The sequence below is a fragment of the Centropristis striata genome, chromosome 19 (assembly GCF_030273125.1).
Source record: "Centropristis striata isolate RG_2023a ecotype Rhode Island chromosome 19, C.striata_1.0, whole genome shotgun sequence".
Lineage (NCBI taxonomy): Eukaryota > Metazoa > Chordata > Actinopteri > Perciformes > Serranidae > Centropristis > Centropristis striata.
In genome coordinates, this window is record NC_081535.1 from 7,570,674 (window position 1) to 7,589,868 (window position 19,195).

The 19,195-nt window shown below is 35.6% G+C and overlaps 1 protein-coding gene across 1 annotated transcript; it reads right to left on the reverse strand.

The window, feature by feature from the left end:
- Positions 1-1,634: 1,634 nt before the first annotated feature.
- Positions 1,635-13,412, reverse strand: wdr5 (WD repeat domain 5). Its single transcript, XM_059358244.1, has 14 exons — positions 13,253-13,412; positions 11,028-11,137; positions 10,803-10,911; positions 10,512-10,585; positions 10,139-10,228; positions 7,909-7,998; positions 7,675-7,758; positions 7,531-7,586; positions 5,936-5,982; positions 5,715-5,790; positions 4,891-4,924; positions 4,547-4,621; positions 3,537-3,624; positions 1,635-2,791 (listed from the first exon to the last, which is right to left on the reverse strand). The coding sequence occupies exons 2-14, from the start codon at positions 11,103-11,105 to the stop codon at positions 2,691-2,693; spliced, it is 1,002 nt and encodes a 333-aa protein (XP_059214227.1). The 5' UTR covers positions 11,106-11,137; positions 13,253-13,412; the 3' UTR covers positions 1,635-2,690.
- Positions 13,413-19,195: the final 5,783 nt, after the last annotated feature.

Genomic DNA, 19,195 nt, shown 5'->3' on the forward strand with positions numbered 1-19,195 from the left:
AAGTGTGAGCTCGCTCCCCTGCAGGAAATGAACAGACAATGATCTTCTTGACTAGATAAAGTAAGGATCACCTACATGAACGCTTTATAACATAAAGCTATATTTTGTTAATATGTATATGTGTATATATTTATAAATATATATATCGACAGATCTGTTCCAACATTGACAGAGGGAGACAAGTCTTTAAGACCAAACTGTTCCACACCAGGTGTTCTACAAACTCAGTTTTATGGTGTGTTTTTTTCCACAAATATCTGAGGAGTTTTTGCATTTTGACTTTCTAAAATGAATCCTGATCAACCAGCAGAATCGCAGCAGCTCTAAACTCTAAAAAGAACCAGCTTCTCTGCAGTTTATGGGACCTTAAAAACAAAACATGAAATGTAAAAATTAAAAAAAATACAAACAAAAAAGGTTAAGACTTTAAACCCTCCAAAATGTATGTGTTGCTTGGCAATTGTATGTTCAAAAAGTGTAATCAGGAAAAGCTGAGCTTGTGACACAATCACTGCTTTCTTTGTTGCATAGACGGTAAAATGTTAAAGTAAGAAAAAGAAAAAAAAAAACACTTGGAAAAAAGATCTATTTTTGTACAAAGGTAATTTTATCCCTTGCTTGTGTACTCTGTTCTTTCCCTTTTTCTTCTGCGGGCTGTTGTATACGTTGTGGAAAAGCTTATTCAACGAGGCAATTTTCAGATTGAAAATTTTAAGGTGCGAGGAATTGTTGGCTTCAGCACCTCGGTAACTGTGTCGCCTTTACTTTGCCATTTTTCAACCTGTCGCTGCAAGACGGGAATGTCTTTCATTATATTTTTGTCGATTTTTAAGGAGATGGAATTTTGTCATCTGTTCTTTGTGGGTTGTTCTCTGATGTTCTATCTTTCATGGACAGAAAAAAAGGTTATTAAAAAAACTCAAAGTGAGCTTGACTAATGCTGCTTGATTCTTGTGTGTTTTAGTGTTTAGTGTTTACTCAAATGTCATTTCATTGATTGGACCCCAGTTTTGCCAACTCCTGACTCCAATTAGCTCTTAATGGAGTCATTAGCTGAAGGGTTTACTTACTTTTTCCACCAGCACTATGAATGTTTCATGGCTGTGTTCAATAAATTAGGTTAAGCACATTGTGTTTGTCTAAACTTGGGACTTAGATGCAGATCAGATCACAATTTATGACAAATTAATGCAGAAAATTTGGTAATTTCAAGTGGTTCACATATGTTTTCTGCCACTGTAGGTGTTTGACAAATAACTGCTTGGGCTTCAGACGGTTAGACTACAATCTGCATAAATTATCCATTTGTCAAAGTATAATTAGTGTGAGACATCTACATGTATGTGACAGAGGCACCAATCCTACACATTTTTATTCAAGCCGCTATGAAACCTTAAATAATGGCCTTTATTAAATAAAACTGCTGACTTCTTGCACTGGCTGAGCAATAATCTGCTAATGAGGACCACGGCTTGACATTTTCTTATTTCTATAGCTGAGTGCAACATGATTAGTGAATGTGAACTAGTGATCTGGACAAGTGGAGTTTTTTTTTAAAAAACTCAAAGTGAGCTTGACTAATGTCGCTTGATTCTTGTGTGAAAGATGCACATAAACATTCACTCACGACTCTGTAACATGAAACATACAAAAACTGGTTTTATTAAGTTGCAGGTTATAGCTGTCAAATGCAAACATGTATTCCACAAAAATCCAGGTTAACTACAGAGAACAGATGCTGCTGCTGGCTTCGTGTGCAGAACTACAGTAGGAGCTAATCAAGCAGAAGAGACCATAAAAAACAAAGGCAGCTAAAGTAATGAAATCACAATACGTCAATGTAATATGTACAAATACTAGAACACAAAATAACTGCATTTGGTCACCGTTGTAAAATGTTAAACAGGAGGGACTTGAATCAATCCTAAAAAGAATTAATAACATTTGGATTTTTTTTTTTTTGTAACTGTCAAACTAATATCTGTGACTTCATACAGCACTTTTTCTTCAAGTATTTGACTTTGTTTACATGCTTCCAAATCCTAGTTTGTTGTCTTAATCGGACAAACAAACTTAAAATATCCTTTTATGGCACACAGCACATATTAAGGATCTGGTATTAGGATTAGAGAAAAAAAAACCCACTAATAATGGTGAATACAACCATACGGTCTTTTTTTTTTTATACCTTCATTTTATGTCAAAGTCACCTCTCCATCTTGAAGTAATTTAGACGACACTACACAGTTACAGACAAATTAAGAAGGCAAAAGAAATCATAGAAAGGCCAAATAAGCGTTATATTTATTGTACCAGAAATGCACGTGTGGCAAGCTGTGACATCAGAGTTAATGTGTCTGAAATACTGAATCACCAGAACAGAGTGTGAACATTGTTGTAATGTATAACAAACGTTCCCTGCGGAGACAACGAAAAAGTGGCACGTTAACAGACACGTGAGGGGAACACGTCGGCTGCAGGACTGACTGACTGCTGTAGGCTGATTCTGTGATGTGGCTCATGTGTCTCGTTTGGTTCTCCTTGCTGAATTTCACTACCTGAAAGCCCTCTGCATCCCGCAGGAGCTCTCTGTTAGAAAAAAAGTCCTCTTTCTTACAACAAAATATACCCAAAAAAATGAAAAAATAAAAAAAAAAGGAAATATGAATGGCCAAAAGATCCAAAGGGGTTTAGCAGTCGCTTCTCCATAGCTTGATGGTTTTGTCGTTTTCTAAAGCTGCGGATGCGATGATGTTCTCTGTCGGGTGGCAGGCGGTCGAGATGACGACGTCTGGAAAGGAAACGACATATCCAGAATACAGTTTAGTCACACATGATAAAAAGACACTACAGGCCAAAAGTTTGGAAGCAAGATCAAATTTGTACAGAAAAAAGATTGTTTCAATGCTATACTTTGCAACAAAATAAAGGTAGTTATTATATAAAGAGTCACTTATTAGAACACGTTTTACAATAATTATCAGGTCTTTAGGTTTTTATTGCTTAGACTTTATGTATCCTTCTTTCCTTAATATATAAATCTGTACAGCTGCTTCAATTCAGCCATTTCTGTGGTAGTTTGTCAGAGATATGAACACAGTTGAGATTTATTGGGATTTTTGTATCCAAACTCTCAAAAGCCAAAGAGGTAAAGCGAATAATGCAAGCTGTGATTTGTTTTTTACTTTTGCAATGAAGTTGTGACTTCTCAACCCTAAAACTAAGCCCTTTTTTTCTTTTGTTAACACATTTATTCAGCAATGGTCTGCTAACATCAATTTATACCTAAAGGTCAATGGAGGAAAATGGTTCAATTCAATAAAGGTAAAGTCTGATCATGCAGTAAACACATCCAAAAATCCAAAGAATCCATACTGGTTTTTAAGAAAACCATTGTGATCAGAACATTTAATTTGCTTCCAAACTTTTGGCCTGTAGTATATGTCCTAAAAGTCAATAAACATACTAAAAGACAGCTGATATTGAATAAGGACAAACTGTTGTTTGCCTAAAAAGACAATATGTGTCTCCTGTACCTGTGTGGCCCTGGAGTTTCTGCACAATCTCCTTCGTCTGCAGGTTCCAGATATAAACCATGTTGTCCTCGGAGCCCGACACGATCCACTGCAAGAGAGCAGACACTCAGTTACATTTAGCTGCACATGTCGCTCATTTAAGGAGAGACACTACAGGTGAGTAGGGTGAGTTTTTTTATTAAACTTACAGATTTCACCATGGAACTTCCCCAGTTTGTTATTCACATTAAGACAATATTTTTCTGCATTATAAGTTTTCTGAAATGCTAATTTGCATATATTTCCACGACAGAAAAAACGTTTTTTTAAGAAGGAAAAAATTGAAATATCCTCTTTAATCATTCCATAAATCACAAAAATACTGTCAAGAACATGACAAATTTGTTTTTCATGGCTTTTAAGGAACACAATGTTATATAAATCAGGATATAACTGATCTATAAACAAACATCTCTGAAAAAACCTTCAGAATATAGTTAGGAACAAAACTGTTGTTTTGTCTGGAAGAGAAGCTGAAGTTGAGGTTTATGGCTCAGAGCATGAGAAAATTGAATTTTGAGAAAACGGTCTTTAAAGATTTCATACATTCTTAATGGAAATGACTATTTGAAGACAAATTTTGAATCTAATTCATAGCAACAACGATACAGAACCTCTAAATCATAATATTGTGCAGGAGAGTGGGAGCTTTCTAACAATGCCTGTGATAACAAGGTTTAGACTACATTTGCAGTACTTCACTCTGCAATAGAATGCTGACTTTAAATCATACAACATAATGTTTATTTTGGATGTTTTCTGTCTACTATTCTCAAAAGAAAAATGGATGAAAAAACGATTAAAAGAAAAGAGTGTAAAATATAAACAAATTAAATATAAGGGTGAGACATTAAATATCAGGAATGGCTTATCCTTAATAAAGGGTTTAAAAACACCACAGAAATCCTGTGTGTTACATCAAAGATCAACTGTAAATACTCGTATGTGCTGGTAGAAACAAGAATTCTTACCTTTCCACCGGTGACAGAGAAATTTGCAAATATGCAGTACTTCTCATTTTTGTGGCCGGTGTATGTTTTCAAGCACTGAAATGTTGGCAAAACAATGACAAGTTAATTATCTGTATCACACAGTTGAAATTATAACCATCAGCAGCAGACGTGTTAAAGTATTTACAGGTAAACAAGAATTGTGTTATCATCAAACATAACTGGATCTGTTTAAAGAACTCCTAAGAGATTAAATACATCAAATAATATCTTAATAAACTGAAAAGCAGAAGCAAAGAACATGCAGGATGACTTTCAGAATAAAAGAGCAAAATAATTTAAAGTGAGTTGTCGATTGATGTTACCTTTCCTTTGCTGTAGTCCCACAGCTTCAGCGTGCTGGAAATTAAACACAAATACAACAATGATCTATTAAAAAACTGTGTTAAAACAACAATCTAAAACCAATAATAATTGAATCATAACCTAATGTTCATAATGTCACCCTGGTAAAATAATCGCCTAACTCGTTTTTTCCAAGTTTTGCAGGAACACAAAAAACTTCACCAAAAGTGTAACATATGACATTTATTGATCATTTCACTCAAAAAGGATGTAACAAAGGATGGCTATTGGCATAGTAATAACACTGTGTGTATATTATGTAACTTAAGAGAAATAAATGACTTAGGCAATTTTTTAACATGCCTTTGTGACATAAGCAAGATATGGTAGCACTTTATTTTGAAGGTGTCTACATAAGAGTGACACAAGCCTGTCAGAAACATGACATGACAAGTATCATGAGCATTAATTATGCTCATGATAACGTTACGATCACGTTACTTCAAAGTGTCATTAATGTTCATGACACATCCCATGTCATGTTTCTGACACGCTGATGTCACTCTTATGTAGACACCTTCAAAATAAAGTGCTACCAATACTAGTGTCAACAATAAAACACTGATAAACTAAACTGATAACTAAACAATCTCCCTCTAGCTATCCTTTTCTGGGTTCTTATCTGATGCCAAAGACAAAAAATGACTTGGGCGATTATTTTAACAGTGTGACGATAAGATCTAACTGCAGCTGATAAAATGTTATGATAGTGTTCTACTGCCATCTGCTGGTGAAAGTCCTAAACAGCATAATGAGCACAGTGCTGCAGGTCTGTAATACTCACTTGTCCAGTGTAGCAGCCAGGATGTATTTCCCGTTGGGGGAAAACTTCACAAACGACACAGGAGGGTTGTCATCATCTAACAAACACAAAAACAAGAGCAGCATCAGCTCACGGTAGTATCTAAATCCCTAATAAAGTGTCTAAATATCTTGACCTTTTCAAACATTTCATGATGCCTCGATTAAAGGCCTGAAAGCAGAACACATTCTGGGTAATCTTACCAATGAGTGTCTTTAAACACTGGCCTGATGCTGTGTCCCAGATTCGGCTAGGAATAGAAAAAATAAAAAGTGATTGGTTATGAAGACGTTTGGTAAGATATTAAGACAAATGCATGTGAAAAAGTGGACACAGCTGTATCAGCAGAGATGCAACTAATCCACATCTGCTACCCATTTTAGCTAGTGCTACAACACATCTGACTTTTGCATTCATGCTAAGCCATAAAATACATAGAAAAACCGCCTAACTAAACAGTTTAGTTAGACATGTTCACGTTATGTTGACTGCCATAAAATCAGCATTTCAAAAACTACTGACAGCAGTGTATAAAGGCTATGAGAAATGTGAAGCAGAACATTTATTCCTTCATGGAAGAAAGACTTCCTCTGGATGGAGTTCAGAAACACAAATATGTACTGTGGGGAGTCGCCAGGCGAACCAGACGAGCTTGTTTTTCTTTTAACAGGCTCATGATAACTGAACTGTGTCTGTCTGAGAGCCACAACACAGCCAGACGCCATGTCTGTTCTATCTTCTGTGTATGGTAGACTCGTGAACAGAGTTGTTAACCAGTTCCAGTGATTCCGTCAAGGCTCCGTCTGACTGGTGAATACCTAAAGTCTTTGAGATTACTTTGAAACCCCGTCCGTCCATCCATCCATCCATCCATTTTCCTCCGCCTATCCAGGGCCGGGTCGCGGGGGCAGTAGGCTAAGCAGGGCACTCCAGACGTTCCTCTCCCCAGCCACAAGTCCAGCTCCTCCTGGGGGACCCCGAGGCGTTCCCAGGCCAGGTGAGGGATATAATCCCTCCGCCGTGTTCTGGGTCTTCCTCGGGGCCTCCTACCAGTTGGACGTGCCCGTCCAGTCTTGTTAAAATCAACTATTTTTGATCGATTGAGTTCTTATTTTCCAGGCACGGTTCACATCAGCTGATTCTTCTTGTCAATAGCGAACTCAAAATGTTTTAGTGTTTACTCAAATGTCATTTCATTGATTGGACCCCAGTTTTGCCAACTCCTGACTCCAATTAGCTCTTAATGGAGTCATTAGCTGAAGGGTTTACTTACTTTTTCCACCAGCACTATGAATGTTTCATGGCTGTGTTCAATGAATTAGGTTAAGCACATTGTGTTTGTCTAAACTTGGGACTTAGATGCAGATCAGATCACAATTTATGACAAATTAATGCAGAAAATTAGGTAATTTCAAGTGGTTCACATATGTTTTCTGCCACTGTAGGTGTTTGACAAAAAACTGCTTGGGCTTCAGACGGTTAGACTACAATCTGCATAAATTATTATCCATTTGTCAAAGTATAATTAGTGTGAAACATCTACATGTATGTGACAGAGGCACCAATCCTACATATTTTTATTCAAGCCGCTATGAAACCTTAAATAATGGCCTTTATTAAATAAAACTGTTGACTTCTTGCACTGGCTGAGCAATAATCTGCTAATGAGGACCACGGCTTGATATTTTCTTATTTCTATAGCTGAGTGCAACATGATTAGTGAATGTGAACTAGTGATCTGGACAAATGGATGTAAAAAAAACCCAAATAAAACAGTAATAATAGAGTTTGTTCTCACCAGAGGCCGTCGTAGCTACTGGACACAATCAGGGAGCCGTCTCTGTTGAAATGAACCTGCAAACCGAGACAGATCACCACATTAGTGTTCCTCATTACTCATTACTAAGATTGTACTGTTAAGAATTTCAAAAGCATTACTCACAGCTGAGACCGGGTCAGAATGAGCCGGCAATGTTTTCAAACACTTCCCGGTTTTCACATCCCATATCCGTACACTCTCATCAAACTGGAAGCAACAGCAAAAAAAAAATCCAGTTTTATTTTCTACAAAAGCTCACAGAGACATGTTTAGAATTCTCAAAGTGACTGTTTCAGCAAAGGTCTAACATCTGCTCTCCATTTACTGCTCGGTTTATGCCAGCAGCTTCATACTCACCGATCCTGACACGATAAGATTGGACTGGGGGTTGAAGTTGCAGCAGAAGACGTAGTTGCTGTGACCTTTTAGAGTTTTTAAGCATTTCCCCTACATGAGAGAAAAAGGAAGTTGAAATGTCACGTTCTTGCTGGTAACAAATCGGAAAAATTACTTCTCGCTCAAAACACAAGATGTATTAGACTACCTTCAGCTTTTTAACACTGGGAGTAACTGCAGTTGTTATTGTGATTAAAACAATACTTCAGAAGCCATTTAAAGGGTGTATATGGATTTCATCTTCATACTTAATGAATGTGTAATGCTACAAGTAGTGGGTTTTTTAATGCCGATGCCGATTATTTTGACATCAGTCTTAACCGATCCCCGATATGTGCTGCCGATTTTTTGGGCCGATTCTTGAAGCCGATATTGCCTTTTCTCCCTCCATTTACATGATAAAAATGACACAATGATAACAAATGTTACACAAGTCTCAATTTAAACAAAAAAGAAACATTTATTAACAAAACAAACAAAACATATTAACAGTTGGATAGCAAACAATGTGTATGTTGTTCTAGGCCTCGAGGTGGTGGCGCCTCAGATGATCCACATATTTGATGTATTTTTCTTTTTTCCGGTATCAGCAGCACGTACAGTACAGGCCAAAAGTTTGGACACACACCTTCTCATTCAATGCGTTTTTCTTTATTTTCATGACTATTTACATTGTAGATTCTCACTGAAGGCATCAAAACTATGAATGAACACATATGGAATTATGTACTTAACAAAAAAGTGTGAAATAACTGAAAACATGTCTTGTATTTTAGATTCCTCAAAGTAACCACCCTTTGCTTACTAGAATATAAGACATGTTTTCAGTTATTTCACACTTTTTGTTAAGTACATAATTCCACATGTGTTCATTAATAGTTTTGATGAATCTACAATGTAAATAGTCATGAAAATAAAGGAAATGCATTGAATGAGAAGGTGTGTCCAAACTTTTGGCCTGTACTGTACAGCCAATGCTGATACAAGTAAAAAACGCAAATATCGGCCGATATATCGGTCTCTCTAGCTACAAGACACCGTCAGCCACTGCTGCAGCAAGGTAGTATGGTCTGAATGTACTGCCTGTGATACAACGACTCACATCAAACACACAATAAGTAACTTTTTGCCACTATGGGGTCTCTCAATCAAAACAGTAACAAAAGACGGTGTTCGGTGACACGCCAGTAGCTTGTAGGGTCGGATCAATTTCTGGTATTGAAAGTCTGATCCTAAACTGATTTTATGCAATTAAGTTGAACCGACATTTGTCATTATGACAGCGGGGAGAATGTCGATATCCTAAATTAATTATATACTTCCCTGCACTGAATCGCAGATGCTCTGCAGAGAAACTGAGCACACAGTGAATGTTGTTGTTTTACTGGAAAGTTCTAAAAACTAACTAAATCTGCACCAATATGGAAATATTTTGGATGAAAAAAACAAATCTCACTCCCTGTTTTTAGCTTTGTTTATTGGCAGCTGGCAAACCAGTTTAGAGAGGCTTTACCACCACCAACGGGACCCAGTAGTAGAGCCCGACAGATATACGGGTTGACTGATATTATAAGCCGATACTGGACTATCAGTATCGATGTATATGCTGTCTGATATGTGATATGATAACTTTTTTACATAATATATAATGCAGAAAATGTTGCTCGACATGACTAAGAAATTCCGTCAGCTATTCATTTTTTATTCTTTTTTTTTTTTTACTTGTCAGCAATTGACTGATATTGAACAATAATGATGTTTATTTAACCATTAATTTTATTCATATTTATTCTTTATTTTCTGAGTTACTGTTATAGAATTGGCTGACAATGTAAAACATTGTTTTGTATAATGTTTTATAATTGAGAAATTAGCTCTCTGGTTATATTTAAAAAAGTAGTAAAAATATCACAAAAAAGGTCAGTTTTCATTCCAGCTCTAAAATGACTATATCGACCGCCATATCAGTTATCTATGGATTTCCTTCCGGCCTTAAAAATCGCATATCGGTTGGGCTCTACCCAGTAGTGTGGAATCATGGGAGATGTTGTCTTTGCCACCACTGAAGTCATTGCAGTCAGCGTCTCCCACAATGCAAGTACAAATCTCAACAATATATACAACATAAGTGTATTCTTCTTCTATTCTTTTGAGACAATTTAATGCAAAATCAATCATTCTGCTCTCTTACCGAGCTGACATCCCAGATCTTCAGGGTTTTGTCATCCGATGCAGACACCAGGAGGTTGGAGTCAGAGGACCAGGCCACGTCAGATATACCCTGCAGATTCATGGAGAATAACACAGCACTCAGAGCTCCGATAGTGGCAGCAAGGATGGAAACAATGTAAGAAAAGTAAGTACTGGAAACCACGACTCATTACATTATGATATCTGATACTCGCATTCAAAAGCACATAATCAGTAGCAATTCATAACTATCTTTCTCATGCTACAACCACTTTGCATGGACAAAATCTTGTGCCAAATACAATCAATCTATCAAAACAGAAACAAAAAGCTGAAACACTGCAGCAGTAAAGATTAAAATCTGTTTAACTCACAAGTTTGTGTCCAGATATGGTTTTCTCAAACTTGCCGTCATACGCTCCCCAGATTTTGATGAGTTTATCAGCAGCTGTGAAGACAAAAGAAATATGTATTCGCTGTTATGTTGATTGATCAATCAGAAGAAAATAAATTGGCCTTGTGTTCTATTTCATAGACTAAATGATTCATCAAGAAACCAGTTGGCAGTTGATGAAAACAATCATTTTTGCAGCCCTAATTTACCGTGGTCTCACGGGGGTTTCAAGGAAACGTGACAGAGAAAATGGAAAAAGAAAAGAACTCACATGAGCTGGCGAGCCATTCTCCACTCGGACTGAATTTGACGGAGGAGACAGCTTTAGTGTGGCCCGCTAATGTGAATTTCAGGCTGTAGTTTGGCTTTGCAGGCGCAGACTGTGAAAGAAAACAAAATTTGACATTTTAAAAATCTCCCCCTGATGTGTGACAAATGAGTAAACATTTATTTGTCAAAAAGCGCTGCAGGAAACTGATATTTAAGAGATTCAAACCTTGCTTTGACTGGCAGATGCTGATGGAACAACTGGAGGTTTTGTGTCGGTCTCTGGTTTCTTATCTTCTGTTGCCATGGTGATGAAATTAGCATCTATTGAGCACGATCCTGAAACAGAAGAAACAGTGTTGAAATAAGTCAAGAATTAAATCATCATGCAACTGCATTTCCTGCTATGTTAAATTACGAATTTATATACAGTGTATAGAGTATACTGATTATGTTACATCATCATCACATGAATTAGGTGTTAATGTCCTATGAACAACCAAAATTGTTTTGTGATAGCATTCTACAGCAGGGCAAGGCATTAAAGTGCAGTTTAATGTTAGAAATTGTGTCACCTGTTTGTAAGTGAACTTGACATGCCATATAACCTACATTTCAAGACGTTTTTTAGCACATTATATAAAATCCCAACACTTTTCAAATCATGAAAACACCACCAAAATTCACGTGTTTTCAAAGATTTCCAGCACCAATATGGGTGTTGAAAACTGTTTTTTTATTAAAGTGTAGAGAATATAATTTGTGTATATGTGTTTAACATTAAGATTTTGTAAATGCAAATTACTCAATTCATTTTTATTGTTGCTAATAACATTATTTCACAATTTATGTAATGGGGGTTTAATTAATTATGCCCAAGATAGGTTTAAAAAGATCTGGGGCCTTTTTATTGTATACATTAGAGAAGATAGACCTCAAACTGGGACCTGAATGCACTGCTCTTTTTTAGTTGTTGTTTTTTTTTTTTTTAATTAGTTATTTGCTGTTTTTCTTGATATACATCCATGTTATGAGACTTTGCTGTTCCCCTCTGGCTCGGGCCTCCTGGACTCAATCTCTGGCCCTTTTCATATGAACGGACATTCAGGGGCATTTTGTTGGACCGACGTGTTTTTGTGTATATTTTCTTTTTACATTAATGATTAAGTGGTGTCTGTCTGTCTGTTGTTTCTGTTCTGTTTTATCTGTTTGTTTATTTTTATGTTATTTTTTTCTGTTTGTTTTTTTCTGACTTTCTTGTATTGTATGTGTCTGTATGTGCCAAAACTTTGCATTAATAATTTACCCAAAAAAAATGATATCCCAAGATTGTTTGTTAATTAATATATACATGTTTATCGATGAAATAATGTATGTTTATATAACTATAATATTAGATATTTGCCAGTGTGCATACATAATGTTTTTTTAAATTAAAAATATTAGTCTTTATAACGTTAAGTTAGTAAGTGCTGTTACTTTCACGTTTACAAAATGTGTTATTACAGTAACTATTTGTAACTCTTTGTAAGGATTTAACGTGTAACACGGATTTCTCCAGGTGATGCATAATTTAATTAAATGTAAGTGTTTTTTAATTTTTACTCTTTTTAAATAAATTACTGTAACAGCAGATTTACCTGCAACTAACGGTAGCAATTGAAATACTAACTGTATAAACTATGACACTTCATTTATGACAATTCAGAACTATGCAACCACGGGAAATTATACTGTAATTCTCATTAAATGTTGTAGTTGACTCTACTTTCTAGTTTTTAGATGTTAAAAAGACATAAACCGTGTGGCTGCTTTTTATTTTATTATGGAATTAATATTATTTATTATTAATAGTTTCTAATCTATTATTAATCTATTAATCTATCTATCAAAAAAAAAAAAAAGAAAAAGTAATTTCCCAGCTTGGGATAAATAAAGTATATCTATCTATCTATCTATCTATCTATCTATCTATTATTTTAGCAGAGCGTTTACTGTAAATTTAGCTTTTTCAGCTAGCAACCAGCTAGCTTACGTTAACTGGCATTGTTAAGGGTAAAATGACTAATTAGCAACATTTTATACCGTCAGCTAAGACAATAAGAAGCGCTAGCTGGTGTCACTTACATTTACGTTAACGTTAATTCGTGTTTAAATGCAATACATTTGAAAAGAAGAAATATTAGACAAAGGGCGACACGGAATCCCTTCGCTGGTGAGTTTAACTTGACAGTAGCTAGCATCATACTGTATATATATATTCCAACATGTAGGTTTCTATCCCGACAATAACACCTGAACCTTAAACCCTCTGGTTTAACACGAGAGCTAATAACAGTGTGCTCGTGCAGCCGTCTGCTTTAAATGCACTGATGCTGTTGACAAATTGGCTGTGCTGCCACGGAGGGGCCCTCCATTCAAACAATGAGGAATCACTTATAAACCGATACTCACGGGGATTTAATGCAGCTTCACGTTCAGATTGTTACTCCACGCAAATATTGAAAAGATAAATCCAGGTATTTTTCTTCAGACGGTCGTGGAGAAGGCATAAATGAGCTGGCTGCCTCCTGGATGTTTGCCTTCCTGCGACGAGAAGCGGGGAATGTGGTATGGTGCTGTCTGTGCGCATGCGTGTTACCCTCAGAAGTAACGGAAGCTGATGAGGTCCAAGAAGTGTCGAAGGCAAATAGAGTGTAGTTTTCCAGTCTTAAAAAGCTTAGTTTATAATGTTATATAAGTTTATAATGACTAAATTGTTTTGTGTACCTTGGTTGAGACTAAAATGGAGTAGGCTCAATTATTGTGACTTATTATTTTTAGAATTTGACAACTTTTTTTTTATTTTTTTTTTATTTTTTTAAATAAACTTTATTAAGGCAGTTGGGTGGGGTGTAATACAAAAAAATACATCAGAACGTCGCCAGGGGGTTTCAATAAATCATAAAGAGGTTGTCATACAAAAATATTATAAAAATTACAAATATTCAGAGTTTTAGCAGCTTTCAAATTAGTAGAGTCTTTAATAGAATTAATATACTGCTTGGTTTCACTTATAAATATAGAAAAGAGGAGATTTTTTTTTGTGTATCGAGATTTATGTATGTGATATTTTGCCAATAGTATAATTAGATTGTTTCAGGGAACAAGAAATGGGTTAACAACTTAACTCTATGGAGTCTTGGGCTATTTTGTCCATTTTTGAATTCTTTTCATGTCTTTCTAAGTCATTTTGTGTCTTTTTTTTTGTCATTTTGTGTCTTTTGGTGTCTTTTTTTGACATTTTGTGTCTTTTTTTGGTCATTTTGTGTCTTTTTTTAGTCCTTTAGTCCAACATAAAATGTGATTTTGAATCTTTTTTTTTTACTTTCAAAACACTATCATGCTCAATAAAGAATTTTAAATGTTGCAAATGTGCATTCATTTCAGAGTACACTGAGACATTAAACTGCATAATTTTCAATTAAATTCTGGAAAAGTTGGTGTGTTCTAAAACTTTTGACCAGTAGTGTATTTCGGCTGAATATCGATATACGATATATATCCCGATATAACATAAATGCTGTATAACAACAGGAGTACCTTTAAAAAAAAAAAAAAAAAAAAAAAAAAAAATCAAATCTCCATAAATTGCACATTTAATTAAATAAAAATATCTTAAATAAAAGTAGCCTATGAAATTAAATAGGCCAATCTTTTTCTGAAATTAATATATTTATATGAAAAAATAGTACAATAGTATAATTAGATTTATAATGTAATATTGATTTTTTTTTTGTGTATGGGAAGTCAGTGAAACCAAACAGTATATTTAGAATTTGACAACTTCAAGGGCAGAAAATGGTAACTACTGGTTCGACACACTCCAGCACAATAGGTGGCGCTGTCCACCTTGTTGTACAATCCGCCAGTGAAGCGACCAGGGAAGGAGAAAACACTTCACATGCATCAGGTTTGTTTTGAAAGTTTTCAGTTTCTAAGTTGATGTAATGGTGGTTAAGCTTCTGTGCTGGGTGCAGCCTCTCCTGAAAGTGAGCGGCCTGTGTATGCAAACTCCAGTAGCTGTCCTGAATGATTTTTGTTTATTTATTTGTTTGTTTGTTTATTCCTTACTCGTGGTCTCCCGTCATCCCCTGACAGGCACTTAACTTGTAGCAGTGATGTGACAGGTAGCTTTGTAATTAAAAAAGGTTAAAGTGTAGCTATCTAATGAAGGTAGCTCCGTCAAGGCTTTAAACTTTTGGCTGAAACTCGAACAAGGCAAAACAATGCCTTGCTGAACCACTGGAGCCATTTAATACAAACTCAAAGTCGGCAATATTAAATGTGATGCTAACGACTTTTTCTTTCTTTAGTGACCACGTGCGTTTCGAAGTTAGCTAATGTCACCTACGTTGTTCAGCAGCTAGCTTGTGTTAGCTTCAGTAGAGCTAACAACACACCGGAGTGGTAGCATTCCACATTAACCATTTCCTCAGTCCGTTAGCTTTTCCAGTGCTGGTCTGGTGCTACATATAGGTTTTTTTTTATTGTTATAGTCATTCTTTACGCGATAAGTAAGCGTTTATCGTCAACAGGTTAAATCCAGTAGGTGTTTTTATTGCTATAGACTTTTCCAGATCTTTGTTCATTTTCCAGCGAACGACAAAGATGTAAAGTTTCCTTTTGTTGTCTTCGAAAAGGTGTGGACCCATTTTGAGGTATTGTTTGAAGTCGGCTACCCAGGGCCGGTTCTAGCCCATTGGCTGCCCTAGGCGATATTGAGATTTTGCCCCCCCCCCCCCCCCCCCCCCCCCCCCCCCGAACCACATCCATTCCATGTATTCATTCTGATATAGGTACACTATGTTATATGTATTATGCTGTACACTAATATTTGATACATGAACTACAAGCAAGGTAATGGTCTCAGAACATTTTTATTTTTTAGAAACTTTGGAACTTTACCAACGACAACTGAATTGAAAATACGAATAAAGAAATGAGAAAACACAGATCTGTTGATTGTAAAGACTTTTTAAAAAATGTTTCGTTAATCAATGTTGTTAAAACAAAGATGTATGCCAATTTGGCACCCTAGGCAGCCGCCTTGGTGGCCTGTAGGAATAACCGGCCCTGCGGCTACCTGTTAAGTTTAACTATTTCATTTGAATGTGTTTGATCAGCGTGTCATGGGCAGGTTTTATGCTGTGGTCCCTGTTGATAGATAATGTTTGGTTTTCCATGCATTTAAGTTAGCTGTGAGGCTACACAGGTTTCTATGTGCAACCTCTCTTATCTGTGTTCAAAGCCGCGTGTTTCCTTTAACATCTCTGTCTGATCTCTTGTCCATTTCCTTTTTCTCATTTTATGTACAAAGTGTCAACGAAACACCCCAGAATCAAATTGTGTTCTTGGGTAAGGAAAGCTACTATTGCAAACTTTGTCCTTTAAAATAACAATAAACGAATGGAACTAGGGCTGGGAAATATGGACCAAAAGTTATACCCCGATATACACTACCGGTCAAAAGTTTTAGAACACCCCAATTTTTCCAGTTTTTTTATTGAAATTCAAGCAGTTCAAGTCAAATGAACAGCTTGAAAGGGTACAAAGGTAAGTGGTGAACTGCCAGAGGTAAATAAAAAAAGGTAAGCTTAACCAAAACTGAAAAATAATGTATATTTCAGAATTATACAAGTAGGCCTTTTTCAGGGAACAAGAAATGGGTTAACAACTTAACTCTATGGAGTCTTGGGCTATTTTGTCCATTTTTGAATTCTTTTCATGTCTTTCTAAGTCATTTTTTGTCATTTTGTGTCTTTTTTTAAGTCATTTTGTGTCATTTTGTGTCTTTTGGTGTCTTTTTTTGGTCATTTTGTGTCTTCTTTTAGTCCTTTAGTCCAACATAAAATGTGATTTTGAATCTTTTTTTTACTTTCAAAACACTATCATGCTCAATAAAGAATTTTAAATGTTGCAAATGTGCATTCATTTCAGAGTACACTGAGACATTAAACTGCATAATTTTCAATTAAATTCTGGAAAAGTTGGTGTGTTCTAAAACTTTTGACCAGTAGTGTATTTCGGCTGAATATCGATATACGATATATATCCCGATATAACATAAATACTGTATAACAACAGGAGTACCTTTAAAAAAAAAAAAAAAAAATCAAATCTCCATAAATTGCACATTTAAATAAAAAATATCTTAAATAAAAGTAGCCTATGAAATTAAATAGGCCAACCTTTTTTGAAATTAATATATTTATAAGAAAAAAGAATAACGCACATTACAAAATAACTAAATATGAAAAACCCTAGTAAGGGCAGCATATATATATATATATATATATATATAAGGAAGAAAAAAAATGGACTATATCAATATATGCGATATGGTCTAATTTCATATCACATTTAGAATTATATTGATATATTTTTTATATTGATATTATACTAATAATACATTTAATTTATATAGCCCTTTTCTAGACACTCAAAGACTCTTAGCAAGCAACAGACATATACATAAGACATACATACAACAAACTTCAGATGGTTTGTTGTATGTGCCCATTTAGGGGCGATATATTGCCCAGCCTTAAATGGAACAAACTTTTCAGACTTTACACAAAAAATCACCCCTTAGGGGAGGATCACGTGACGCCTTATCAGCCATAACGGATACCACAATTGTGGTTAGCAAGTTGCAGCATGAAAACTTTCTCCTTCAGGCTCTGTACTTCATGTTACTCTACTACCGGACACACTTATTGTAATCTTCCCCCTTTTATGAAGAATATGAAAAATATTACATAAAAAAGAAATGGTTACTGTAAATAAGCAAAAGCTAGAGTAAATTCATGAGTGAATATATGTATTTTATCATTTGATACACTTGTAATGCTGACTGTTTATTTGTAACGTGACAGCTGCTATTAAACTTTAAACTTGATGTAGCAGATTTATACAAGAACATAATTTATGTTCAACACTTGCCATAATGAAATATATGTGAAAATCAATTTGGTTTTCCTCCAAATAATATAATTTGTATTGATTGAATATTATCTGTGATTAATACCAGTAGACATTTTCTAATCAGTATTTTATTAAGTTCAAAGAGTTCAAAGAAGTTTATTGTCAGATGAACAGGAAGGAAACATGTTTTCCTGTACAATGAAATTCTTTCATAGCTGTCCACAATGAATGCCAAACAATAAAAAATCTAAGTATAGAATAGATTAAATAACAAAACATAAGCGATTATAAAGGCAGCATGTTCAAAAATACAATAGAAACATAAACTATGCATGCATACATTTAGTGCAAAGTAGTGTGTGCAAAGTAGTGTGCAACTGTGCAAACTGAAGAAAAAGAAAAAAATTAAACAGTCAAGTACAGTTGCATGAGATAGACCATGATAGACCGAATTTCCCTTCGGGGATGAATAAAGTAATCTATCTATGATCATAGACTCCTACCAGCTGTTGAGGAGTATGATGGTGTAACACCAGCAGTTGAAAATCATTGTAAATCAGCACCAATCCTGTTGAAACACATGACGCAAAACTTAGTATGTTATACCATAACTGCAAATTCAGAGAAAAATCAATCAAAAACAAATCAAAATTACTTTATTTATCCCCGAGGGGAAATTCAGTTTGTCTGGTAACTCTGTTAGAATGGGACAGCCTGATGGCTGTAGGAGAGAAGGATCTTTTTGTATCTCTCCATCCTGCAACAGAGAGAGAGGAGCCGTCCACTGCTGATTTTTTGGTCCATAAAGGTTTTGTGTAGTGGATGATCTGGGTATTTCAAGATGGCCTCTAACATCTTGACAGTGGCTGTCTCCACCACCTCCTCCAGTGTGTCCAACTGGCTCCAACCACAGAACCAGTTCTTTAGACCAGTCTGTCCAACCGCCTTCATCTCTGTGTGTGATGCTGCCTCCCCAGCAGACTGCAGCATAAAACAACACACTACCACCACAGAGTGATAAAACATCTGCAGCATCTTACTACAGATGTCCAGAGATCTGAGCTTCCTTAAGAAAAAGAGGCGGCTCTGCCCCTTTTTGTAGAGAGCGTCTGTGTTTAGGGACCAGTCCAACTTATTATCCAGATAAACACCTAGATACTTAGAACTTGGCACCACCTCCATGTCCACCCCACAGGAAACGAAAAACCCGCGGAAATCTATTATCATTTCCTTTTCTTTGAGGTGTTCAGTAGGAGATAGTTCTTGTGACTCCAGTCACTGAAGGCTTTTATCAGATCCCTATATTCAGATTCCTGTCTATTTCTGATACACACCACAATAGCTGTGTCGTAAATCAGACAGATTTATTCATGTTAGTTGTTCATAAATGTATTTTAGACTTATTGCTTATGTAATATAACATTCAACTCC